Consider the following 27,521-nt stretch of genomic DNA (forward strand, 5'->3'; position numbering starts at 1 on the left):
GTTCAAATCCAACTATGGACAACATCTGCATGGAGCTTGTATGTTCTTCCTATGTTTGTTTTTCTTCTTAATAAATGTATGAACTTTAAGTCTACTGCTCTGAAGAAGAACCCCACACAAACCCCATGCAGGTGTTGTCCCTAGGGCTGTAGTTGTTTTGTCCTTTCTGCACATCTTTGTGTTACATTTTTGGATTGATGAAAATAACACAGATGAGAAGAAAAGTGATAGGAAATCTGAGCAAATGAGTCACACTTTGAACCCTCGTCCATCTGTTAACAAGAGTGATGGAAGAGCTTCATAAATATGGTGAACAAGACGTCATACTTGTCAATATTTTTATGCATATATTCGTACATCTGCTCCAATGTATCTGTGACAATAACTACGGAAAGGAAATGAAATAGGAAACAATTGAGATGAGGCGAGTGATACATACACCCGAAGTCGTTGGGAGATGCTACCAAAACGGTGCTGGACGCTCATGAAACTCTAAGGTGGACATACCTGTCAACTATGACGCCATGTGGTATGAAGACACACTCTAGATCCTCACAGTAGTGGTGGGGCAGAGAGAAGACATCCAGGTTATATCCAGTCCAGCTGTCTGAAATCTACAAAGTAGAAAATAATATTAGTCACATAAAAAAGAAGCAAAAGCTGTGTCAGTATTACAAAATTCTGTGATGGGACAGTCACATGAGAGCTGCACATACATGACTACTATGTCTGACAACAAGTCTGTTTACTTGTAGCATTAATGTGAATGTCTAGTTGTCAGATAAAAACAATATATTTAAAGGGGTTTCTCACTTTTTACCATTGATGACTTATGCTCAGGATAGGTCATCAATAGCAGATGGGCAGGGGTCCCTCAACAAATTAGCTGTTCCCTTGGGCCAGTCATTGTGTGTACAGAGTAATCTTTGTGCCAAAAGCAGTCACCTCCTTACATTGTGCAGTGGCCAAGACTGGTATTACATGATGAGTCCCATTAATAGGACCACCCTGGGGGAGCAGCGAATTTCTGGGGAATATAAATTGAAGACCCCAGCTAATCTGCTACTGATGACCTAACCTGAGGATAGGTCACCAATAGTAAAAAGTAGGACAGCCCCTTTAATTCAATATCTATAGGTGATACTTACCTGCTGTTCAGTTTCCTTAATGCTTGCTGCTTTTTTGTGATTTTTGGCTCAAATTTTTGATCTGTGACTATGATTTAGCTACAGAGCCTACAGGGTCTCTGTGGTGGTCTGAGGCACACCTCCTGTCGCCCCATTGGTTCAGGGAGACACGCCTCTCTCTCATCAATGCTCCAGGCAGCATCTCTCTCTCTCTCTTTTCAGATTGACTTGTGCTCATACACAGAGGTTAATCAGGGAGTCAGTGCATGCAGAGCAGATATCTATTACAGCAAGGGCAGAGTGATTATTAATTAAAAACTGCTAAACCAAAAGTAAGAAAAATATGATCAGGTAACCAGGATTATGAAATATAGAAAAAAATGTTATAGCTCTGAGAATCCGTGGATGAAAAAGTTAAATTTAGAAAAGAAAATGCTCAGTTCCCAAGGCCATAGGCCAGTACTTGAAGTGCTAAAGGGGTTTTCTAGGAGTAAACGATCCAAGACCTATCTTCAGGATAGGTCATCAACAGTTGATCTGTGGGGGTCCGTCGCTCAGGATCCCCGTCGATCAGCTAACTGCAGCACCACGGTGCTTGGGTGAGCACCACCATCATTTTAGTCCATACTAGACACAGCGCTGTGCATTGTATAGTGGCTGTGCTTAGTTCAAGCTTTTCACTTAATTAGGACTGAGCTGATGTCAAGTCAAGTGACTGATGGACTTGATATCCCAGTCCTGAGTAGAGACTGCAGCACTCACTCAAGTGCCATGGTCTCTGCATTCAGCTGAATGGCAGGGATCCCGAGCAGCAAACCTCGTTGATCAGATGTTGATGACCTATCCTGAGGATGGGTCATCCATAGTAAAGAGCAGGTAAATTCCTTTTGTTGTTAATTTCATCCTTTGTAACGCTACGGCGAAAACCTGAGCATATCTGCAGCACCATACGCATGTGATGTGTGAGATCTGCAGTAAAAAAAAATGTATTACATGGGAACCTATCTTTAGGCCACTTACTTTCATACTTATGTGTTTTGGTGAGTATTTTCGATCAGTGGAACAGAGAGGAACCTACAGGGAAAATGTACTCTTCCTAAAAACAATTACGCCCCAAGAACAAGTTGTCATTTTGCTGCAGAACCCTCCTGCAGTTCCATCTCAGGCAGATCTGTAAATGATGAGAGTTGTGGTGATTAGATGGACGGTCTTGTCACCGGAGGCCCTAAAAGTGGTTCCCCCCTTGGCCTATAAGAGGCTCTCGGAGGCTCCTTGTGTGTAGTGACCTCTTCTTCCACTTGTGTGGAGCTTGTTGACCACTAGATGCCTCTACGACGCAGAGAAGAGATTTCACCCCGTTACCAGAGTCTGAGAGGGGCGCATTATTGAGGTAGCATAAAGATGGTAGCATCGATGAATTGTTCCCCACCGGGCCGTTCAGACCAGACTGTTAGGAGGTGTTGGGACCAGTGGATGTGTGAGGACACACAAGGTGACCGGGCTCAGGACCCCCCTACAGACCACCAGTAGACAGGACCGTCTGACCAGACTGTTAGGAGGTGTTGGGACCAGTGAATGGGGGCACACGAGGTGACCGGCTCTGGGCGCCCCCTACAGATCACTAGTAGAAAGGAGGGCCTAACCAGACTGTTAGGAGGTAAGGGCACACAAGGTAACTAGGCTGAGGATGCCCCCTACAGACCACCAGTAGAGAGGAGTGTCTGACCAGACTGTTAGGTGTTGGGACCAGTGAATGTGTGAGGGCACACAAGGTGACCAGGCTCAGGAGCCCCCTACAGACTACCAGTAGAGAGGATCATCTGACCAGACTGCTAGGTGGTGTTGGGACCAGCGGATGTGTGAGGGCACACAAGGTGACCGGGCTCAGGACCCCCCTACAGACCACCAGTAGACAGGACCGTCTGACCAGACTGTTAGGAGGTGTTGGGACCAGTGAATGGGGGCACACGAGGTGACCGGCTCTGGGCGCCCCCTACAGATCACTAGTAGAAAGGAGGGCCTAACCAGACTGTTAGGAGGTAAGGGCACACAAGGTAACTAGGCTGAGGATGCCCCCTACAGATCACCAGTAGAGAGGAGTGTCTGACCAGACTGTTAGGTGTTGGGACCAGTGAATGTGTGAGGGTACACAAGGTGACCAGGCTCAGGATCCCCCTACAGACTACCAGTAGAGAGGATCATCTGACCAGACTGTTAGGAGGTGTTGGGGCCAGTGAATGTGTGAGGGCACACAAGGTGACCAGGCTCAGGACCCCCGAAAGACCACCACTAAAGAGGAGCGTCTGATCGTCCGACAAGCGCCAGCAGCTCCAAGTGTTTTGTTGTCCACCATACAGAGACAGATTGTGCCATCGTTACATCCCTGTATCTTTCAGAACCACTCACGAGTGTAACTGGGTTGTCTTCAGCAATGATCCAGGTTTAGTTTGGTCATGGACAATGGCTGTGTTCGTGTCTGGAGACCTCAGGGTGAGCGCCTCAATCCTGCCTTTGCTGTGGAGCAGCACACTGCCCCCTGCTGGTGTGATTGTCTGTGAGGCCATCGCATACAACAGTCGGTCCCCCCCAGTAGTGGTGGTATGAGGGACAATGACAGCTCAGCTGTATGTTCAGGACATCCTGCAGCCACATGTGTTCCTCTCATGGTGGCTTCCAAGAGGCATCTGCAAGCAGGATATCCAAGCTAGAAGCAGCCCAACAGAGAACTAAACCCAATTGGAAGCACCTCCATCATCTATCTATTTTTGTTAACCCTCTCTAAGGCTTTTGGGTCCTGGATATTTATCTGAGACCTGAGCCCCTGAGATGATTGGGTTTGCCCCACCGCTTTCCTTTCTCCCATCTAACCTGTGGCCGGCACTCATACAGGGGCTACAGAATAGTTTTATCACGAGGAATACAATTATTTATTAAAACAGACAAGTTGACAAGTCCCCTTTAATTAAAGTGACCTTCTGGGCCTGGATAAAGAAAGATGTCTGCACCGCCTCTCTGACTACCTGATGTACACAATGTATCAGTATTCATCATTAGTCTTTCCGCATCCAAAAAAACAGTCAAAATCCGCACCATTGGTGCAGATTTTAACTATCAATGAGTTGCACATACACAGATGATCTCATACCATGTGGCGCTCCGAAGACTACCCACTGTCAGCGCTCCCCAGCGGCCAGGTCACATGTGGTGCTGCTGGTCGGGTGAGCCCACTACAGGCCATTGGGAGCCAGAAGTCGAGGAGCGCAGACAATGGGAAGCCTATAGAGGAGGTGTGGGGGGGGGGGGGGGGAGCGCCGCGTAGCTTTTTCCGAGTAACTGACTACTCGGGCGAAAAGATTCGGGGGGCGCCGGGGGTGAGCGGGTGGTTGCAGAGGGGAGTGGGGGGAGGGAGAGAGCTCCCCCCTGTTCCCCACTGCTACCCCCCGCTCCACCACGCCGCCCCCCCTGTGCCCCCCGAATCTTTTCGTCCAAGTAGTCAGTTACTCGGAAAAAGCGGTGCTTAAGTGCAAAAACACCCGAAAAGAGTACGTTCACTCATCTCTAATCAGCTGCGGATACGCGGCTGATTTCCAGTCAAACTCCGCACCAATGGTACAGATTTTGACTGTAGAAATGCCGTGGAATTTGCTTCCTGTCTTTTTTGAAATGACCCTGTACTTTTTATAAAAATGGAGGTAAAAATCATATGTTGTGGTAAGCCCCGCCCCTAACCACACCCCTTTGACCCTAGGAAAATCTGGTCACCATACTTTAGACACTACGATCTGCTCTGGCTGGCTTGTACGGCTCACATGGGCAGCATGCAGTATCGAAGACTAGATGTATGTAACAATATATATATATATACACCCTGTGTATCAGGTAGTCAGAGAAGCGGTCCAGGCCTGGCGGGTGACTTACTTCCACCTACATACTATGGAAGCATTGTGAGCAGCTGGAACCCCATCAGTCTCTATGCGGCGTTACTTGAAAAGCGACACTTTTGGGTTTTACTGTATAATTTTCTATATATTTGTAATTCTATCATTCCAATCAGAAGCGTCCGCGTTACTTACCACCAATCCATGAGCCGGGCTGAGAGGAGTGTGAGGGCAGCCGTCATCCATTGATACCGGAGCGGGATGTCTGGTGATTGCTGCAGGAGGAGTAAACAGAACGGGGAGATTTTTTTTCTTGCAGGTCATTTTTGGCAGGTTAGCAAATAAGAGCAAACAATTAACCTGCAAGTTCCAAGATCAGGTTTGCTTTGCTACAGATTGCAAAACTGTTAGTTGGGAGAAGCAAAACACCCTTTCGTGGCCTTACATAGAAATATTCTGTAGTTAGTAAAGGCCTTGTACATGGCGATCAGGCACAGACGGTCCCCTACACTTCTGGCTCCTCGTTGCGGTCAGTGTAATAGGAGGCATCGCTTCCATTCGTTCTAATGGGAATGAAGCCGTCTGAAACACTTCCATCTCTGATCACCGATAACAACGTCCAGCCCTGCTGCAGGCCAGAGGATCAGCTGATCAGCCGGGATCCTGAGTGGTGGACCCTATCCCAAGGAATACTCTTTAAGGGCCAGTTGCACCAACATTTTGATCAGAGATCAACAAGAGGAGATCTCCGATCACGTAAAAAAACATTGCACCAACGTGGTTTAGTCCTTGCTCTGGGTTCAAATCCCAGATCAATTTGCTCCCCGATTTTGGCAGATCAAAGTCGTTGATCGACGTTCAACTGGTGAAATCCATGATGGTGGACTTGGCTGATAGCATTTTTCTGGGTGGTGAAGATACATCCACATTTGCTGCTGGAAGCGGTCAAGTTTTTACTATCACTATGAATGCTGCAAAGATCACCGATCACCGCATGCGATATAGGTTGAGCCTTTGATTGTAGCTCACATGAATTTAGTTTCTGAAATCTTAGATCAAAAAGTGTTGGTGCAACCCATTTTGATTAAACCAAGTTCAACAGCTGATCACAGTTTAAAGCGAGCCTCTGGTTTCATTACAGAGTCCAGTGCAGAGACCAAGGGGCATGAGCCTTACACGACCTGATGTTGGTTATTTGTGCCAATGCCCTTCCGGGTCCTGTTTTCAGTCATCCAAGTTGGCATACCCAAATCTTCAGACTACCTAATCCCCCAGTACGTTAGTAGTGTTAGACTACTGATGCATCATACTTGCTGTCTGATTGGCCAGAACTGCTCACCTGATCTGCATTAGCCAATCAGAAAACAGTGCGCAGCGTGCAAAAGGTAGCTGCAAATTTGCAGTCGCCTTCTTGGACAGCTAAAAACAGGATCCCAAACCAGTGCATGGGAGGGACAGCAGGTAATATAAGTACTGTTGTATCTTGTCTCCACCAGAAGAATGGGTGGAGACAAGATGCACGCCCAGAACTGGATTGGCAGGGCTCAGCTGCTCTCCCTTGTCCCCTTACTGGCTTCTGCAGTGTCAGTGACCTTGCTGGCTTCACATATTGCAAGCATTATGCGAAGCCGGCGAGGAGACTGACAGTGGGTGATCGTCTGCACCAGATCAGAGATCGGAGAAGGCAGAGTGCCGGGGGCCAATGACACTCCGCTGCTGTCCCTTCACGGATCCTGCGGTGTCCGTTTCCTTTGTGCTGTCACATATTGCACGCATATGCGACGGCGGCGAGGAGAGAGATGGCGGGTGAAAGACTTTGATGGACCAAGGACAGGAGACGACAGAGCCGCAGGGACAGTGAAAGCAGGGGAGGAAAAATAAAAGGTGCCGACGTCGGCAGGGAAAAGGCTCTGCAGCCACTGCGGAGCTACGAGGCTTCAGCGTCAGGGGTTTGACAGCAGGGGTGGGGAATGACAGGGCCGACACCGGCAGGGGAGAAGGTCTCTGGGCACTGCGGAGCTACGAGCACACAGCGTTGCTGCATTGACAGCCGCCCTGGCAGCTTAATAGTGGGGAAATGTAGTGGAGGGGAGGGGGGAACAGACACCGCCGAAACTGGAAGAGCTAATTATCTGTCCCAGACAAGTTTCGAGTGTTGGTTTTGGGTGTGCATCTTGTCTCCATCCATTCTTCTGGTGGAGACAAGATACAACAGTACCAGTAATATACCCATCCCCTCCAGTCAGGATGAAACTGGGCTGTCACTTTAACTAAACCTGGATCAACAGCAGGGACCCAGCCCTAAATCTGCCAGGCCAGGGCGTCCACCGCCAGCTGAAAGCAGCATGCATACTTTTAAAAAGCAGCAAGTTTTTAGTTCAAGCATGGCTGAAACTTGCTGCTGGTTTGTGCCACTTGTAGCTGGTTAATCTCCCCCATAGTGTATCATGCAGATAGATCTACAGGATATAGTTCATGTAACCACATCTCAATCATTCACATCAGCGATTATAAACATTTAACCTATAATAACATCCACAGGAGGTGTTAATAACTCATCAGCGTTCTGCATGCACTCCGTGATAATCCCTGGAGCTTCGCTGCACATTCATATTTCCTAACTGCCCCTTTAAGGAACCACCTCATATCATGGCCACACAGACCCACGTGCTCCCGCTGCTACTATCACAACAACTCTAAAACACAATAGTTTACCAAAAAAGTCACATTAGCATCGCTTTTTAATCTGCAGAAGCCCCCAGTTCACTGCATCGTCCATGGTCCCCTCCCGCCATGTGCAGCCCCCCAGCTCACCTCAACTTTCCTTCCTGTTTGTAGAGCACTATAGGAAGAAGGGGATCTGAGCTGGGGGAAGGAGGGCTCAGCAAAAAGACACTGCTTGTTTCTCTGCAATTTGCTGGCAGTCTGAGGCTCCAGTGATAACCCTTTCATTCCCAGAAAGGAATGCAGAGCATATGACTTGAGTAATTCGAGCCACATGAGAGGTTTGGTGAAAGCGAGACTACAAAGCGTGGTTCCTGTTTGGTCAACAAGAAAGCAGGACTTCATGTAGGAAGAGGAAGCGATATGAGATTTGGACTATTTGAGAAATGTAACTATAGCTAGCCACTAGTGATGAGAAAACTTTTGAAAAGCTCAGTTCAGCTGGTTTGCCAAACTTTTGCAAAAAGTTTGAATCAGTCCAAATTAGTTCGAACCGAACCAGAAGTTTACCAAGACCCCTAAAACTGGTGTATAACACTGTCTAAGATTAGTAAAAGCCCGTAGTCTGGGTGTTATACAGGGCTTTTATGGCTCTTGTGTAGTATTATACACCAGTGTTCAGGAGTAGTGTTGGGAGAACCGAACCAGTAGAACCTTGCTTCGGGTAGAACTTTGGGTTTGAGTTTGTGCCGAACTAAACTTTTTGCAAAGTTCAACCCGAAACAGGGTTCTATTTGTTGCGTTTGCTCAACCCTACTGGTCTCTATATGGTACAGATTTTCTGCTGTTGTTACCAACAGGCCAACAACTGTCCCCTCGATGGCTTCTTCTCAAGTCCATCTAACATTAGAAGACACTTGCAGTTTCAAGTTGGAGACTTTCTCCAGGATCCATGTTCTTGTCTTCCACTGTAACAGGATAGCATGATGTTTCTGCAAGGCCAGGAGCTCAGCAGCGTATTGTCTGCAGTTTTCATCTATATTATGGAAATGCATTCTGGCCTGACCATGTGTCTCCTGACCAAAACTCCAAGCATTATACGTTTCTATGATGCTCAGAGTTAGGATGCAGGAGACCTGTGGTCAGGCTGGGGCTCGCTTCCATATTACAGATGCAAAACACCAGCAGAAATACAGTAGTGTCCTCCGGACCTTATCATGGTGACTTATTGGGTTTTACAAAAATATTCAGAGGAGGATATCAAGAATCATTCGGACGAACAGGCGCTGAACAGTCCACCAAATTGCAGCCGAATACAACGCTGGAGCTCCAACCTATGTGTCCATATGCACAACTCGACGCTCCTTAGCACAGATGGGCTATAACATTAATCGACTAGTTCCAGCACCATTGTGTCTAAGAGGAACAGAAAGGTGAGACGCCAGCGGGCAAAAGAGCGCAAAACTTGTATCACTGACCAGCGGAAAAACATCTCCTGGTCAGATGGATCCAGATTTCTGTTGCCCCATGCTGATGGAAGGTCAGAATTTGGTGCAAGCAGCATGAAACGATGGCCCCTTCCTGTCAGCACCTCCATCTAATTTCCATCCACTACAAGAAGTTTCCTGTCGTGCAACATTGTAGCACCATATGTGAGGATTTTCAGTGGGGAACGTCGGGTTTGAAATATAATCCCTACCCCAAAAATAAGCCCTAGCTGCAGAAATTTTTTCTTTAAAGTATACATCAACTTAGAAGCACTGTTCGAGGCTCCGCCGCATCTTCTCCCTGGCACTGTTTTTCATCTCTCCTAGCCGAGATTTTATCAATCTCCGCCTACTAGAAGTGCTGGCTGTGGTTGGCTGACACTTAGCAAATCAGAGGCAGCACTTGATGAATGGCTGTGAGTGGTTTATCGAGCGCTGGCTGTGATTGGCTAAGTGTCAGCCAACCACAGACAGCGCTTCCAGGAGGCGGAGATTGAAAAATCTTCGGCCAAGAGAGATGAAAAACAGTGCCGGGAAGAAGACGCGTCAGTGCTGACAGCGCTTCTAAGGTGATGTATACTGTTTTTTAAAATTTTTCCCTGCAGCCAGGGCTTGGATTGTGACTTTGACAGTAGAATTTCCTACTGTCAAACTTGCATCACACCACATGAAAATTGCATTTTTGTGCGATGCGATGCAACAGAGAGGAAGGCTACATAGAGAAACATGGGCTACAAAACCTTGCGTGCATATAGCGGGACCCGCAAGGCTTTTGTGTCGGGTTGTCGCATGCTACATAATATCGCATGTGTGAATTAACCCATAGGAAAGCATGGGCTTCACATACATGCGATTTGTACCATTGCAGCAATACTACAAAATTGTGCGACTTTGTCGCATATGTGAATGAGGCCTTAATGGCAGCTGTCAGAATCAGCAGCGGACTCGGCTCCCGACAGTGTTCGGTGGTCGTGAAGTGGTTAAATAGGCACAAGACAAAATAAAGAATTATTAACAATGGCCAAACTATAGGGTATCATTTATTGTCTCGTCTCTCCTGTTTACGCTGCACATCAAGGGGGCATTTAGTTATTAGCGATGTAGATGATCTTGTGTCTTTCAATCAGATCAATATCGCGCTCCAGCTGTCTCATTTCTGCTTCCAGCCTCTCTTTGTGCGCTTTTTTGGAGGGTGTGTCAATGACAACGGACAGGACCTGATACTCGTGTTGGAGCTGATCCCAGTTCGTCTTCAGTCCCTATAAAAGGTGCAAAACATAATTGGGAAATAAGTCATAAAGGAAACACAAAACTGTGACCAAACCCAATATAAATGATGTCACGCATGTGCGATACGATGGAGGGTCAGCTGTAGTACACTATACTACCAAGAGGAACTGGTCACCTAGAACAAGGATCAAAAGTAGGAGTTAATGCCATATGGTAATACTTAGTGGGGCTCCTTTATCTCCACTACGTATTACTATATGGAAATTAATACTACTTTTGGTAACACTCTGGGAATGGTCGGCCATACTTCCAACAAGACGACACGCCTTGTAAGACATCCAACGCTGTTTTACATTGGTTTGAGGATTTGAATGTCCCACGATTGGACTGACTACACAGAGTCCACATCTGAACATTTTATATGAATTCCAGCCATCTTCTCTGATAGAAGACATTTGCAGGATGAATGGAGGGAAATACCAGCTGAAGTGTATCAGACGTTAGTAGAAAGCATGCCACGGATGTCCTGTTGTAGATATAAGGTATCAATGTTAATTCCCATAAAACCCCTTAAAGTAGTTGTCCAGGGTTAGAAAAACATGGCTGCTTTCTTCCAAACACAGCGCCACCCTTCTCCAGAGATTGTGCCTGGTATTGCAGCTTGTCTCTCATTCAGTCAATGGAACTGAGCTACAATACCAGACGCAACCTTAGGGTGCATTCACACGAACGTATATAGGCTTGGTTTTCACACCGAGCCGATATACGTCATCCTCATCTGCAGGGGGGGGATGGAAGAGCCAGGAGCAGGAACTGAGCTCCCGCCCCCTCTCTGCCTCCTCTCCGCCCCTCTGCACTATTTGCAATGAAAGGAGGCAAGATGAGGGCGGGGCTAAGTGCTGCGAATTAGCCCCGCCCCCGTCCCACCTCTCCTCATTGCAAATAGTGCAGAGGGGTGGAGAGGAGGCAGAGAGGGGGCGGGAGCTCAGTTCCTGCTCCTGGCTCTTCCATCCTGCAGATGAGGACGACGTATATCGGCTCGGCGTGAAAACCAAGCCGATATACGTTCGTGTGAATGCAGCCTTACGGACAAGTGGCGCTGTGTTTGGAGCAGCAATGTTTTTCTAACCCTGGACAACTACTTTAACTCCTTTGTGACTACGATACACTTTTATAATAACCTCACCAATGGGCTCTAAACTTGCACAGACATCTTTTTAAGGCGTGGCTTGGCTGATTACTACCAGCGGGGCTCCTGCTCTAACCGCCAGGAGCAGAGAGACTTTGGATCCTGTCAGTTTAACCCCTTAGATGCCCCAATAAATTCCAGCTATAGCCATGTAAGTAGATGACAAGGAGAGAGATCTCCTCCTGTTACCCATCGGCTTCGTGAGGTGCGATTGCAAGGTACCAATGTGTTCCGATGACAGCTGGGAGACTGACAAAGGTCTTCATGTCTGCCATGTAACTCAGCCTATTGGGCTCTGCCTCCAGAATGGTAAAATCTCATTCCCTTGGCTTGTACTGTAAACACTGTGGAATTTCCGTAGCTTTTACTGCAGTTCTAATAGGTTATAGATCATCATAAACCCTCACCTGGAGCGCACTGTGCCTTTCATCCTCAGACAGCTGCTTCATGGATCCCATCCTTAGTCGCTCCGTCACGTAGGCGTCGTACTCCTCCTGTGCCCTCCGTACTTCTTCGTTTCTCTTTGCCAAATACTCGGGAGTAGAACCATAATCCTTGTGAGGCAAAAATAATAGCGTGAAGACCAATACGTCTTAGGGCTCATGTCCGCCGCGTATTACAAGTGCCTTGCCTGGCCGCGTGATACGTGGTGCATGGAGTCAATAACGGTCAATGGACTTCCACTGCTCCATGCACATGTGTGTGTAGACACTGAGTGCAGATATGCACAAGATATATAGTGCAGCATGTGAGCGCATGCAACGAAGTCTGTACGCAATACATTGCATATGAACAGCGTTTTCATTAAGCGACCCCCGCTATGAAATAGAGCGGGGTATTTTATTTTTTAAAGTCACACTGCGCATAACTGTGTGTGTGTGTGATACGCGGGCATGTGCAATACAGTCACAGCAGCCATAAATGGTCTCTGCCGGCAGACCCGCTAGCTATTTACAAGTACCGGTAAAAGGCTGCGGAGGGATTTGCAGCGTTTTACCAATACGGCAGTGGACCTATAAGGAGGATTAAAACTATACAAGATTCTGGCTGTAAGAAAATCCTCTTTCTTTTGGAGAAACTCTTGGAAATTACCCTCTGAATTGTTATTCCACTTTATAAATCTCAACAGTAAATACCGCCATTATCAGTAACATCCCTACCCTAGAAGGAGTGTGTGTGTATATATATACATATATATATATATATATATATATATATATATATATATATATATATATATATATATATATATATATATATATATATACATATACATATGTGCTGCAGTACACAGAATGGCCCGCATTCAGGCTGCAGAGATTATAGAGAACACCTGTGGGTGTTAGAGTAAGTAACATTGCCATGTCAGTTCCTGACACACTCATAGGAAAGTTGACAGCTTGGCAGAGCTGAAAGGTTTGCAAGCCTGAGGTCCAGTGTGGGCCCGAGTCTGAGAGGTAGGACAACCCTAGTCTTTCACCCTATTGTGGTATGGACAAATGGACTTTGGTAATGTAATTAACTTTGCTGTATATGAAATAAATGCTGGCAGGCGCCAGAGTCTTTTTTTTTAACCTCCTTCAGTAAACAACATACCACAGCACTAACAATACAGACTCATACACAAATAATGAGGAAGCAAATACCTCGTGACAATATACTATACAGTAATTACAGCAAAATCTAGAAAGAAAAAAAAAGAAGGGGAACAGAACGCAGTAATAACTAAGTCATTGGGATGCATGTATACACGGCATACTGGTTAATTAGCAGAGCGTGGGGCACAGGTTACTGAGCCAGTCTCAAACACCCACTAATTACTGAAAGCCCCTACGCAGAGTTGATATAATCGAGGGGAGCAATCATGGAGGGTAAAGGGTGAGCAACGAGTCACCCCATCGCCCCCACACTTTATGGAATTTTTCTGGGCACTTGCATGCCTTGTAGACCTAGTTATTTAAAGGTCTGGTTGTATTAGTAAAGGCCCATTTAGACAACGATTATCGCTCAAAAGTCGTCTTTTAAGCGATAATCGTTGTGTGTAACTGCACTGACATCGGGCAGTTTTCGTTATGCCATTGCTGATCTTTCAGCGTGCTGAAAGACGACGATGAGCCTTAACAGGGATTCACGGCGGGATACAGCTGATGCTATTGTTTCAGCTGTATCCCGCTCCCTGATAACAGTCTGAATGGGTATGAGCGGTCCAGCTGCGTTCTCCATACCCGGCACGGAGCACTCCTCTGTATAACAGTCGGGCGCTCGGAGCAGAGAACAGCTGGATGCAGAAGACAAGCGGGGGCACCAAGGTGATCGCTCATCTTGCGATGTAAATGACATAACGATTATTGTTCAAAAGTCGCTTGAGCGACATCTTTTGAGCAATAATCGTTGTGTCTAAATGGGCCTTTAGTTTTCTCCACATCGCCAGGGAGGGACCCCTCTGGTAAATCCATCGCGGCGCAATCACTTTTCTAGCCAGGAACCGAACCTCATGGAGAAAAATTCTGTCCTGATGCTGCCAGTGTTCTCCATCGAAGATACCGAAGAGACAGATCTCTGGGTAGTAGGAACTTGGATATGAAGAATTTCAGAAAGCAAGCTCATGACCTGACCCCAGTACAACGGAACCAACGGACATTCCCAAAGCTTATGCCAGAAATCAGCAAAGATACATGAGCAGCGGATTCAATGTGCAGATGGATTCCTGCCATTCTCTGCAGTCCCGCCGGGGTGAGGTCACACGGGTGCACTACATATGGCTGAATCATTCTCTTATTTACTGAGACAAATAAAAGAGATTCTAGTAAATCTTGAAATGTGTCTTCTGTCAATGTTGGAACCAGGGATTTCCATTTGGATAGGGCAGGGGGATCACTTTGGCGGCCTTCAAAGTTATTAAATGGGAATACAGTGTTGATATAAGGCCTCTGGGCCCCTGGGACCATAGAATTCCTATCAGGGGGTAGTGGAATATATTACTAATCGCAGATGGAAACTGTGTCTGTAATGCATGCCAAATCTGGAGATACTTATGAAGTGGGATTGGGATATTTGGTACTCATTTAGCAGTTGCTCAAAGACATTAGAATGGTAAAGATCACCTAGGCACAGTATACCGTAATGCTCCCATATCTCAAGGTCGGCTAACGGTAGTAGCTCCCGCAGCCCTGGGTTCCTTCACAGTGGTATGTCCATGACTATACCAGAAAACCCGCTTGCCATTTTAGCCTTGCGCCAGACCTGTGGTTGGGTAGCATCTTGCCTGTTAAGACTTTGGGGGACTCCAATACTGGCCAGAGACTAGGGATATTTAAGACATATGCTAAATGGGCCTCAGAATTAGGCAGAGGTCCGTCCCCCAGCCAGCATTTCAAATGATTCAATTGGCTAGCTACGTAATAAAGAAACAGATCTGGAAGTGCCGACCCGGCATCTCTTTTGGGCCTCTGGAGAGTAGAGATTTTAAGTGGTTGGAGCTCCCCCATATAAAGGAGTACATAACAGAGTTCATGATCCGGAAAAATCTTCCTGGGACGGGTGCCAAAGCATGTGGTAGGATATAAAGGCATTTGGGTAGGACAATCATCTTGATTAAGTTAATGCGGCTCGCAACCGATAAAGGTAGGGATCCCCGGACTCTAAGCTTAGATTTAAATAAATCTACCAAGGGGTATACATTCAGGTCCGGTATCCGACCAACAAAATTGGAGATTTGAATACCCAGGTAATTAAAGTCATTAGTAATTTGGAGGCCGCATAATGAATCCATGAGCCTTAGGGGACTCTGCAAGGACACCAAGGCATTACAAGGCATTGGGGCAGACTTGGACTAGTTAATGTGTAGGCCCGAGTGTGACCCAAACCTATTGATGATATACATGGCGTGAGGCAGGGAGACCGTCGGATTGGACATAAAGAGCATAAGATCATTAGCGTATAACGCCACACAGTCAGCGCCAGAGTGTTTAAAGAGAATTCAAGTCTCTATACATGTCTATGCACTTGGGGCAGAGGAGCTCCTGGGTTCGAGCCTCGACAGTAGCCTCCTCCTTCTAGGATGGCCTCCGGACATCCCAGGGGCTGGTTTTCCTGGATGCCCCCTGTGGAACACCCCCCCCCCCCCAGGAGCCTCGGGGCATGCACTGTCTGGTACGGCTCCCAAGAATTTTCTTCTAGCCTGTATCCCTTCCACTGTATGAGATATTGCAGTCTACCGCTCTGTGCATTCTTGAATCCATGAATTTTTCCACTACAAACTTTTCTTCGCCTTGGACCCTCACTGGTGGAGAAGGTGGCTGGTTTCTTCCTTGGAAGGTGTTATCAACTAATGGTTTTAGCAGTTTCACATGAAACACAAGACGTATCCTCAGCCTGCTTGATAGTTCCAAGCAGAAGGCGACCTGACCACCTGATCTTCGCATTACCCCAAAAAGGCTTGATAAACTTTGGCCAAATTTGGGAAAGGGCAAATACATCTTCAAGTTTCTGGTGGTTAGCCAAACCCGATCATCAACCTAAAAGGTAGGGGGAGCTTTGCACTGTCTATCCGCTGCCCCCTTATAATATTCCTGAGCTTCGTGTAACATTTACTTTAGCAACTTTAATGGCTAACAGTTCTTTATTTCCAATATCATAGTTTCTGTCAGCAGGTGACATGATATGAGATAGAAATGCACATGGGTTGAACTTCTTTTTAGCTTCTTGGAGTTCGCCAATCAACCACAGCTTTAATTTTGCTAGGGTCCATACTTAGACCAGCTGGGGAGATGATATATCTAAGGAATTGGATCCTGTTTGGTCAAACTCACATTTTCCCAGTTTGATATAAAGATGATTCCTTTGGAGACATTCTATGACTGTCCGAACATGCCTGCAATGTTCATCCAAGCTGTCAGAAAATATAAGAATGTCATCGAGCTAAACAACAACAAATTGATCCAAAAAATCTAGAAATACGTTATTAATAAAATGCTGAAAGGTAGCAGGAGCATTGCAAAGGCCAAAAGGCATAACCCAGTATTCAAAATGTCCATATCTCATCCTAAAGGCGGCCTTCCACTCATCCCCTGGGCGGATCCATATGACTTTATAGGCCCCTCATTGATCGAGTTTGGTAAAGATCTTGGCAGAATGGAGTCTTTCCAATTCTGGGATTAAGGGGAGAGGGTAGCCATTTTTTGACAGTAACTTTATTTAGTTTCCTATAGTCAATACATGGCCGCAAGGTTAAGTCTTTCTTTTCTATAAAAAACAAGGTGAGCCTTTGTCAAGAATGATGCTTGACAAAGACCTTTTTAAAGGTCGAAACATCGCAGCGTTTTACTTGCGGAGGAATAAAGGAATCTTTTAATCTACATGTGAGAAGTTCCAAAGTGCTGATTTCTTCCAAACAATATGGACTGGTAACTATACTATCTAGGCCAATAAGTCCGGACCTATTATTGAACTCTTGCACCGCACTTTGTAAGCTCTCCCACTTAGTCGTTTGTCTTGGGTTGTGCTGCTGCCCATTTATCAAATCGTGCAAAGAAGAGCAGAGCAGTGATGAGGTTCCTGTTTTTGAAAGGGATGTCGGCCAAAGAGATTCACGGTGATATCGTCACATTAAGCAAAAAGTGCCCTTCGTACTCCGAAGTGAAAAATTGGGTCGCCAAATTAAAAAACTGGCCACTTCAACACTGATGATGAAGACCGCTCCGGGAGACCTCCAGTGATGACTATTCCGAAAACCATAGGCGCCATCCATGACATGATTCTGGAAGACTGGCGAATTGCTGCTAAGATGATAGCCGAGGCTCTGAGTGTTTCCAGAGGAAGAGTTGGGTCCGTAATTCATGATCATCTGCCTCATCCCACACAGCAGCCATCAACCTGAGCAAACTATCTGACCTGGGCCCCGAGGTGCTGGATCATCATCCTTTGCCTCATCTGGCACCCTCGCACATGTTTTCTAATCTGAAAAAACATCTCAAGGGAACCAATTTTACCTCCATTCTGACAAAAATTGTCGAGGCTGACGCGTGGTTTGCTGCCCAACCAAGGGAACTGTATCTGGATGAGTTGAAGAAGTTGCAACACCACAGTCAGAAGTGCATTCATTGATATCAGAGGGGTCTATGTAAAATAACTGAAATTTCATTGTTCTATGTCAGTTTTTTGTGGACTTATCAGCGCCCCCTCTACTAACAGAGTCTATGAGAAACTAAGACACCCGGAAAGTCGAATCTTTGGCTCATTCTAAATTATCTTTTTGCTTTCCCCAAAAATATCTTAAAGACCAACCCAGAGACAATACATTTACTTCTACTAAAAATAGAGCCAATCAGAATATGTAGCTGACATGTTTATTGTACATTATAGGCCATGCATGAGGTATAATGACATGGGGAGCTTGCCATATACATCAGCGGGAGCGTTTAGTATCAGCGATCTGTCTCCAGAGATGATTGATACCAGCCTAAAGCAGTGCATCAATTATGTACTCCTTGCCTTTATGTTAACAGCCCGCATGGCGCACGCTATGATGTTACCTTCTTTCTGATGTATTTAGGAACAAGTCCAGAGGTTTCCAGAAGATGTTTATCCCCCTTTTTGGTGTCCACATAGATGGGCTGTGGCTTCTTAGGAACGGCCATAACCGCTTCAGCTACGTTGGTTGTGATGAAGCTTTTGTTAGTTTGCACTCCCATGAGTGGCTGCTCAGTTCTGTGCGGCACCGGCGGGCGCTTCTCTTCTGCCAGGCAGCGGGGCGGTCTACCTGTGGAATCATATAAAGCACTCTCTTGTTGTTAACAAGAGAGAAAGGCATGTAAGTCATGATGGCCATCTGATGATGGAATGATGCAACTGCACCCGCTGCGTTGTGGTCAAAGAACTTACTGGGGGATATAGCGCACCTCGTATGTCAATGGCAGCATGGTGGCTCCTCCTCCTTCCTTCTGCCATATCCGCCATTCAACATTACCAAGAGATGTACCATGTTCACAGAGTTACAAGCTTATAGAATCATCTGAGACTTCTCGGCACAGCTGGATAAAGCAAGAAAGGACGAGGAAGAGTCGGGATCCAACAAGTAAACTACAACCAATATGAAGATAAAAATGCTGGCTCGTCAGCAGTACATCTCCTTGTGAAAATGGGACTGTGATGCCAATGAATGCCATCTGTGGGCGGATGAAGATCATAGTAACAATCGTTCATCCTCATACTTGTGATCATCTGCCAATGTAAATATGACTTACAGTGACCCACTAGTTTTGAACGAACAAAGATGGCCGCACCGCTTCTCTAATTGCCTGATGCACATTGTGTGTTAGGTTAGTATGGATCATACTCTAAGTCCCCACATGCTGCTCACATGGGCAGCCCTGACAAATCAAAGCAGTGTGCAGTGTCTTAGACGAATGATGTATACTAACATACAATGTGCATCAGACAGTAAGGGAAGCGGTGCGGCCATCTTTGTTTGTCTAGAAGAGGGTCACTTTAATGAGTGCCGATTGAAATACTATTTGTTACAATGGGCAAGAACTGGGCATGGCTCGCATTCTCTCCTCCTCTGTCGTGCCTTGCAGCTCCACCCCTAGCTTGAGGACCTGCACAAAAAGGTCATGTGACCTTGTCTATACAGAACCTTCAACAAGCCAGCAGACTTTTGTGTCTTTAGGGATCATTGTATTGTCGAGGTTTTCATGATGAACATCAAATCAATCCAATTATTAATGATTTTTCTAATATTTCACCCTCAAATGCCTGTTGTGAGATGGTGTCCCAGGCAGTGGCCACCCCGCTTCACTTACCTCTCATCCCGGTCCTGATAGTGTGTATATAAGAAGTAATAATGGTCACATTCCAAAACTATTTACCTTGTGAAAGTATGAAAATAAACAGCAAATAACTCCAGTAAGGAACAAAGATGTTAAAGAGTTTGTCCAGCATTAGAAAGTCTGCCTTTTACCATAAACAGTGCCACTCTTGCCAGTAGGCAGTGTTTGGTATTGCAGTTCAGCCCCATGCACTTGTTCTTCTAAGCTGCAATACTACATCTAGCCCATGGACAACAATGGCGCCGTTTATGAAAAATAAATTCATTTTCTTTAAAAGTGCGTTCACATGTAGAGGAATTGGTGCTGAATTTCCACAGCAGAAAATTAGTACCAAAATCTGTGTCAATTCTGCATCAAAAACCACATCAGAATTTGCACCGTTTATGTGGATTTTGAGCTTATTTCAGCCTTTTAGCGACTACCAGGACCTAACGGAGGAGCATATAGAGACACAAATTGTCACTCGCTGCCTAAACTAACAGCGCAGCGCACACCGTCATTCAACAACCGCTACTGGATGCCATCACTGCCGGTCAGGTAATGGGCTGTGGCTGTCACTGGGAAAAAGATGGTGGCGCTCAGTAGCGGTTGCCGGATGAAGGTGTGTGCCGCGCTCTTGGTCCTGGCAGTGAGCGCTCAGGAGGTGAGAGGAGCGCAGTTATGTGCAGCAGTAACCCAAAGGCTGAAATCAGCTGTGAATGTGAGTCAAAATCTGCACGAATGGTGCGGACTGTAACGCAGTTTTTGATGTTGCTACTGATAATAGGCACCAACTTTGCTACGAGTGAACGTACACTAAGGGGTTTCCTGGGACTAGGATGTTGATGACCTAGCCTCAGAATAAGTAATCAATTTCCAATCGGTGGTGCTTCAGAGCTTGGTACCCCCACCAATCCACTGACTGAATAGGCAGTAGCGCCTGGATGAGCGCCGTGTCCCTTCTCAGGACTGTGACGTTACAATCATCGGTCATGTGGCCGATGAGCAGCTTATTCCCATTCAAGTGAACAGGACTGAGCTGCTATAACAGGCACAGCCACTATACAATGTTCGGCACTGTGCCTGTACATACTGCATGCATGTGAACACAAGCCCTGTGACCACTTCGGATAGCTGATCAAGCAGTGAACCTCACAAATCTAATATTGAAGCCTTATCCTGAGGATAGGTCATCTGTATCTTAGTCATGGAAACCCCTTTTAATTTTGGATATCCCTTTAAATCTTCACTTGATCCTACCAGCATGGAAATAATGAAGTATTATGAAACCAAGCACTTGGCCCGCTCTACCTGCAGACGTATGAAGTCACTCACTTTGTGCCAGGGAGGCTTCTTGTGTGTGCTTGTGAAGGAATTCTTTAGGGGAGGGACCTTCTACTTTAGGAGGACCCATGGTTTTGTGAGCCGCTTTATTTTTGCTCTCCTCGAGCTTCACAGAATCCCTGAATGATGAAATATATCTGAATGGAAAGATAAGAGCGTAGAAAAAATAATGTCAGATTTAGGCCTTAGTCAGACGGGCGTTTTTTCGCGCGATTTGCGGATCGCACGACGGATGCGCATCCGCAAATCGCGTGACCGGTGCGCGCAAGTCGCCGGCAAATCGCCCGAAAATCTGCTCCTAGCCGCGTTTCATTAGAAACGGGCCGGAGCTGTCCAGCGCATTGCATTCAATGGAGACGGCAATACAGCCGTCTCCATTGAAAGCAATGCGCTGCGGGCGAGCCCGGGATGAATTGTCGGTAAGGGCTTAAATATATAAGCCCTTCCCTGCAATCCATCCTAAAATGTGTTAAAATAAAAAATATATATATACTTACCTTCTCCCGGCAGCTGGAGCTCCGAGCGGCCGTCCTGCAGTGGGTGTGAAGGGAGTGTGAGTCAGACCTGCCCCCTGATTGGCTCAGCGCTGAGCCAATCAGAGGCATGCCTCACTCACACCCATTCATGAATTCATGAATGGATGAGTCAGACCTGCCCCGATTGGCTCAGCGCTGAGAGGCAGCAGTCACTCACCCATTCATGAATTCATGAATGGGTGTGTGAGTGAAACCTGCCTCTGATTGGTCAGGGCTGTGACCAATCAGAGGCAGACCATTCAGCAGGCGGGGATTTTAAAGCCCCGCCGGCTGAATAGAGCTGAGAAGCAGTTCAGGAGAACTGACAGCGGCCGCGGCTGGACTCCGGCTGCAGCGGAAAGGTGAGTATACAATTTTTTTTTATTTTAACACATTTTAGGATGAATTGCAGGGAAGGGCTTATATATTTAACCCCTTCCCGACAATTCACCCCACGCACGCCGGCAGCCCATTGCTTTCAATGGAGCGGCTGTATTGCCGCTACATTGAATTCAATGGGCAAACATCGTTCTTCTCTGCCACAGCTGTTACAGCTGTGGCAGAGGAGAATGATTTGTCTTCTATATGTTCTCAATGGGGTCGGCGCTGCTGCCGCCGGCCCCATTGAGCGCATATACAGAAGAGAACAGGAATCGCAGATCGCAGATAGGTGCGATCTGCGATTTTTTGTTCTATAATTTATCGGACGAGCGCATAAAAAGCGCTCATGTGTCCGATACCATTGCAAAGCAATGGTTTTATAAAATCGCCGGACGCATGCGCATGCGCAAATCGCGGCTAAAAACGCCCGTCTGACTAAGGCCTTAGTGCGATACCGAGCAGACAGTTCTATGAATCAAAGGGATATTCCATCCCATCTCACAATATGATAACATATCGCCCAATGTGATAACATATCGCCCAATGTGATAACATATCGCCCAACGTGACAGCACTTTATGGTTGGTGAGGGACGACCTCTGACAACCCCACTAATCCTGTCTTCCTCTTCGCAGCGGTGCTCCGATCAGGGTGCTGCTATGCAAGGAGGACTGTAGAGGGGCTGCAGCTTCTTCATTCTTAGGATTGGTCGGGGTCCCAGAGCTAAGACCCTTACTGATCATAATGTCGTAATGTTCATATCCACAATCCTTTAGATGCAGATTTTGTTGTAAATTTGCTGTGAATTTCCCCTTATTGGATGCAAAAAGTGAAATCTGCAGTAAAACTCTGCAGAGGGATTGACATGCTGATATGTCCTCCCTCATCTCCATCTGCCACCCTATGTGTATACTTCCTTAAAGTCTGGGGACTCTGGTAGGAAGGGCCCCTATTGTTCAAGATTCGTATCAGTTTAAGAGCTTGCTCATACAGGCGAATATATCCACCTATTACCCGCATAAAATAAACAGCAAATAGAAAGATATATAGATAGATATAAGATAGATAGATAGATAGGAGAGAGAGAGAGATAGATATGTGATAGATAGATAGATAGATAGATAGGAGATAGATAGATAGATAGATAGATAGATAGATAGATAGATAGATAGATAGATAGATAGATAGATAGATAGATATGAGATAGATAGATAGATAGATAGATAGATAGATAGATAGATATAAGATAGATAGATAGATAGATATGAGATAGATAGATAGATAGATAGATAGATAGATAGATAGATAGATAGATAGATAGATATGAGATAGATAGATAGATATGAGATAGATAGATAGATAGATATGAGATAGATAGATAGATAGATAGATATGAGATAGATAGATAGATAGATAGATAGATAGATAGATAGATAGATAGATATAAGATAGATAGATAGGAGATAGATAGAAAGATAGATAGATAGATAGATAGATAGATATGAGATAGATGGATAGATAGAAGATAGATAGATAGAAATGAGATAGATGGATAGATAGATAAATAGATATGAGATAGATAGATATGAGATAGATAGGAGATAGATGGATAGATAGATAGATAGATAGATAGATAGATAGATAGACAGATAGATATGAGATAGATAAATAGATATGAGAGATAGATAAATATGAGATAGATAGATAGATAGATATGAGATAGATAGATAGATAGATAGATAGATAGATAGATAGATAGATAGATAGATAGATAGATAGGAGATAGGGGATGTATAGATATATAGATAGATAGATAGATATGGGATAGATGGATAGATAGAAGATAGATAGATAGGAGATAGATAGAAAGATAGATAGATATGAGACAGATAGAAGATAGATAGATAGATATGAGATAGATAGATATGAGATAGATAGATAGGAGATAGATAGATGGATAGATAGATAAATAGATATGAGATGGATAGATAGATAGATAGATAGATAGATAGATAGATAGATAGATAGATAGATAGATATGAGAGATAGATAGATATGAGATAGATAGATAGGAGATACATAGATAGATAGATAGGAGATAGATAGGAGATAGATAGATAGATACAGGGGCGTAATTATAGAGGATGCAGGGGATGCGGTTACACCCGGGCCCAGGAGCCTTAGGGGGCCCATAAGGCCTCTCTTCTCCATATAGGGAGCCCAGTACTATGAATAAAGCATTATAGTTGGGGGCCCTGTTACAGGTTTTGCATTGGGGCCCAGAAGCTTCAACTTATGTCTCTGTGCAGCATGGTTTAGATATGGGTACTGGTACAGATACAGATAGAGGGGGGGGCCCCAGCTCACGTTTTGCATCAGGGCCCCTGAGCCTTTAGTTATGCCCCTGGATTGATAGACAGACAGATAGATAGATAGATAGATAGATAGATAGATAGATAGATAGATAGATAGATAGATAGATAGATCTGAAATAGATAGATATGAGATACATAGATGTGACATAGATGGATAGATAGAAATGAGATATATAGAAAGATAAATATAGATAGATATCACATAGATAGATATGAAATAGATAAATATAAGAGAGATTGGTGTGACATAAATAGATATGAGATAGATAAATAGATGTGACATGGATAGACAGATATGAAATAGACAGATATGAGATGGATAGATGTGAGACAGATACATAGATATGAGATCGATAGATAGATAGATAGATAGATAGATAGATAGATAGATAGATAGATAGATAGATAGATATGAAATAGATAGACAGATGGATAAATAGATATGGGATTGATAGATATGAGATAGATAGATAGATAGATAGATAGATAGATAGATAGATAGATAGATAGATAGATATGAAATAGATAGACAGATGGATAAATAGATATGGGATTGATAGATATGAGATAGATAGATAGATAGATAGATAGATAGATAGATAGATAGATAGATAGATATGAAATAGATAGACAGATGATAAATAGATATGGGATTGATAGATATGAGATAGATAGATGTGACATAGATAAATTAAAAAGAAACATATGAAATAGATAGATATGACAAAGATTGATAGATAATATGAGATAGAGAGATAGATATGAAATAGATATTTCTCGCCGCGCGATCCGACCCGAGCGCCTGCAAGGACGAGCGTGTACTCACCCGCGCCTGGCGGCCCCGGTTCTTTCATGTGCCGGCTGCCGCGCAGCCGGCGCATGCGCAGACCGGAGCCGGCGGCCAGGTGAGTGCGTGCCCCGCAGAAAATTAGGACATGCCGCGGTTTGTTTGCCACGCGAGATTTCGCGCGGCCAAACCGCGGCCGTCTGCATAGGAGTGCGTATTGTAATGCACTCCTATGCAAACTTTCAGCGGCGGAAATCCCGCGGGAAATCCCGCGGCGGGATTTCCGCTCGTGTGCAGGCGGCCATAGATAGATAGATAGATAGATAGATATGAGATAGATAGATAGATAGATATGAGATAGATAGATAGATAGATAGATAGATAGATATGAGATGGATAGATAGATAGATATGAGATAGATAGATGGATAGATAGATATGAGATGGATAGATAGATAGATAGATATGAGATAGATAGATAGATGGATAGGTAGATAGATAGATAGATAGACAGATAGATAGATAGATAGATAGATATGAGATAGATAGATAGATATGAGATGGATAGATAGATAGATAGGTAGATAGATGGATAGATAGATAGATAGATAGATAGATAGATAGATAGATAGATAGATAGATAGATATGAGATAGATAGATAGATAGATAGATAGATAGATATGAGATAGATAGATAGATATGAGATGGATAGATAGATAGATAGATATGAGATAGATAGATAGATAGATAGATAGATATGAGATAGATAGATAGATAGATAGATAGATAGGAGATAGATAGATAGATATGAGATAGATAGATAGATAGATATGAGATAGATAGATATGAGATAGATAGATAGGAGATAGATAGATAGATATTAGATAGATAGATAGATAGATAGATAGGAGATAGATAGATAGATATGAGATAGATAGATAGATAGATAGATAGATAGATATGAGATAGATAGATAGATAGATAGATAGATAGGAGATAGATAGATAGATATGAGATAGATAGATAGATAGATATGAGATGGATAGATAGATAGATATGAGATAGATAGATAGATGGATAGATAGATATGAGATGGATAGATAGATAGATAGATATGAGATAGATAGATAGATGGATAGGTAGATAGATAGATAGATAGATAGATAGATAGATATGAGATAGATAGATAGATATGAGATGAATAGATAGATAGGTAGATAGATGGATAGATAGATAGATAGATAGATAGATAGATAGATAGATATGAGATAGATAGATAGATAGATAGATAGATAGATAGATAGATAGATAGATAGATAGATAGATAGATATGAGATAGATAGATAGATAGATAGATATGAGATAGATAGATAGATAGATAGATAGATAGATAGATAGATATGAGATGGATAGATAGATAGATATGAGATAGATAGATGGATAGATAGATATGAGATGGATAGATAGATAGATAGATATGAGATAGATAGATAGATGGATAGGTAGATAGATAGATAGATAGATAGATAGATAGATAGATAGATAGATATGAGATAGATAGATAGATATGAGATGGATAGATAGATAGGTAGATAGATGGATAGATAGATAGATAGATAGATATGAGATAGATAGATAGATAGATAGATAGATATGAGATAGATAGATAGATATGAGATGGATAGATAGATAGATAGATATGAGATAGATAGATAGATAGATATGAGATAGATAGATAGATAGATAGATAGATAGATAGATAGATAGATAGGAGATAGATAGATAGATATGAGATAGATAGATAGATAGATATGAGATAGATAGATAGATATGAGATAGATAGATAGATAGATAGATAGATAGATAGATAGATAGGAGATAGATAGATAGATATTAGATAGATAGATAGATAGATAGATAGATAGATAGATAGATAGATAGATAGATAGGAGATAGATAGATAGATAGATATGAGATAGATAGATAGATAGATAGATAGATAGATAGATAGATAGATATGAGATAGATAGATAGATAGATAGATAGATAGGAGATAGATAGATAGATATGAGATAGATAGATAGATAGATAGATAGATAGATAGATAGATAGATAGATAGATAGATAGATATGAGATGGATAGATAGATAGATATGAGATAGATAGATAGATGGATGATATGAGATGGATAGATAGATAGATAGATAGATATGAGATAGATAGATAGATGGATAGGTAGATAGATAGATAGATAGATAGATAGATAGATAGATAGATAGATATGAGATAGATAGATAGATATGAGATGAATAGATAGATAGGTAGATAGATGGATAGATAGATAGATAGATAGATAGATAGATAGATAGATAGATATGAGATAGATAGATAGATAGATAGATAGATAGATAGATAGATAGATAGATAGATAGATAGATAGATATGAGATAGATAGATAGATATGAGATAGATAGATAGATAGATAGATAGATAGATAGATAGATAGATAGATAGATAGATATGAGATGGATAGATAGATAGATATGAGATAGATAGATGGATAGATAGATATGAGATGGATAGATAGATAGATAGATATGAGATAGATAGATAGATGGATAGGTAGATAGATAGATAGATAGATAGATAGATATGAGATAGATAGAAAGATATGAGATGGATAGATAGATAGGTAGATAGATGGATAGATAGATAGATAGATAGATATGAGATAGA

At 43.8% G+C, this 27,521-nt stretch overlaps 2 protein-coding genes across 2 annotated transcripts in view; both read right to left on the bottom strand.

Annotated features, from left to right (window-relative positions):
• Window positions 1–7,959, bottom strand: part of PRTFDC1 (phosphoribosyl transferase domain containing 1) — a 42,112-nt gene extending 34,153 nt beyond the window's left edge. Inside the window, exons 1-3 of the mRNA XM_066585422.1 lie at window positions 7,820–7,959; window positions 5,201–5,280; window positions 508–614 (exon numbers count right to left, since the gene is read on the bottom strand). Of these exons, the coding sequence (XP_066441519.1) occupies window positions 508–614; window positions 5,201–5,251 (158 nt within the window). The 5' untranslated portion in view covers window positions 5,252–5,280; window positions 7,820–7,959. The remainder of the gene's footprint in view (window positions 1–507; window positions 615–5,200; window positions 5,281–7,819) is intronic.
• A 2,219-nt stretch (window positions 7,960–10,178) lies between these two features.
• Window positions 10,179–27,521, bottom strand: part of ENKUR (enkurin, TRPC channel interacting protein) — a 19,276-nt gene continuing 1,933 nt past the window's right edge. Inside the window, exons 2-5 of the mRNA XM_066584663.1 lie at window positions 20,719–20,864; window positions 18,109–18,359; window positions 11,983–12,129; window positions 10,179–10,415 (exon numbers count right to left, since the gene is read on the bottom strand). Of these exons, the coding sequence (XP_066440760.1) occupies window positions 10,242–10,415; window positions 11,983–12,129; window positions 18,109–18,359; window positions 20,719–20,864 (718 nt within the window). The 3' untranslated portion in view covers window positions 10,179–10,241. The remainder of the gene's footprint in view (window positions 10,416–11,982; window positions 12,130–18,108; window positions 18,360–20,718; window positions 20,865–27,521) is intronic.

Source organism: Eleutherodactylus coqui, chromosome 12, assembly GCF_035609145.1.
Source record: "Eleutherodactylus coqui strain aEleCoq1 chromosome 12, aEleCoq1.hap1, whole genome shotgun sequence".
Lineage (NCBI taxonomy): Eukaryota > Metazoa > Chordata > Amphibia > Anura > Eleutherodactylidae > Eleutherodactylus > Eleutherodactylus coqui.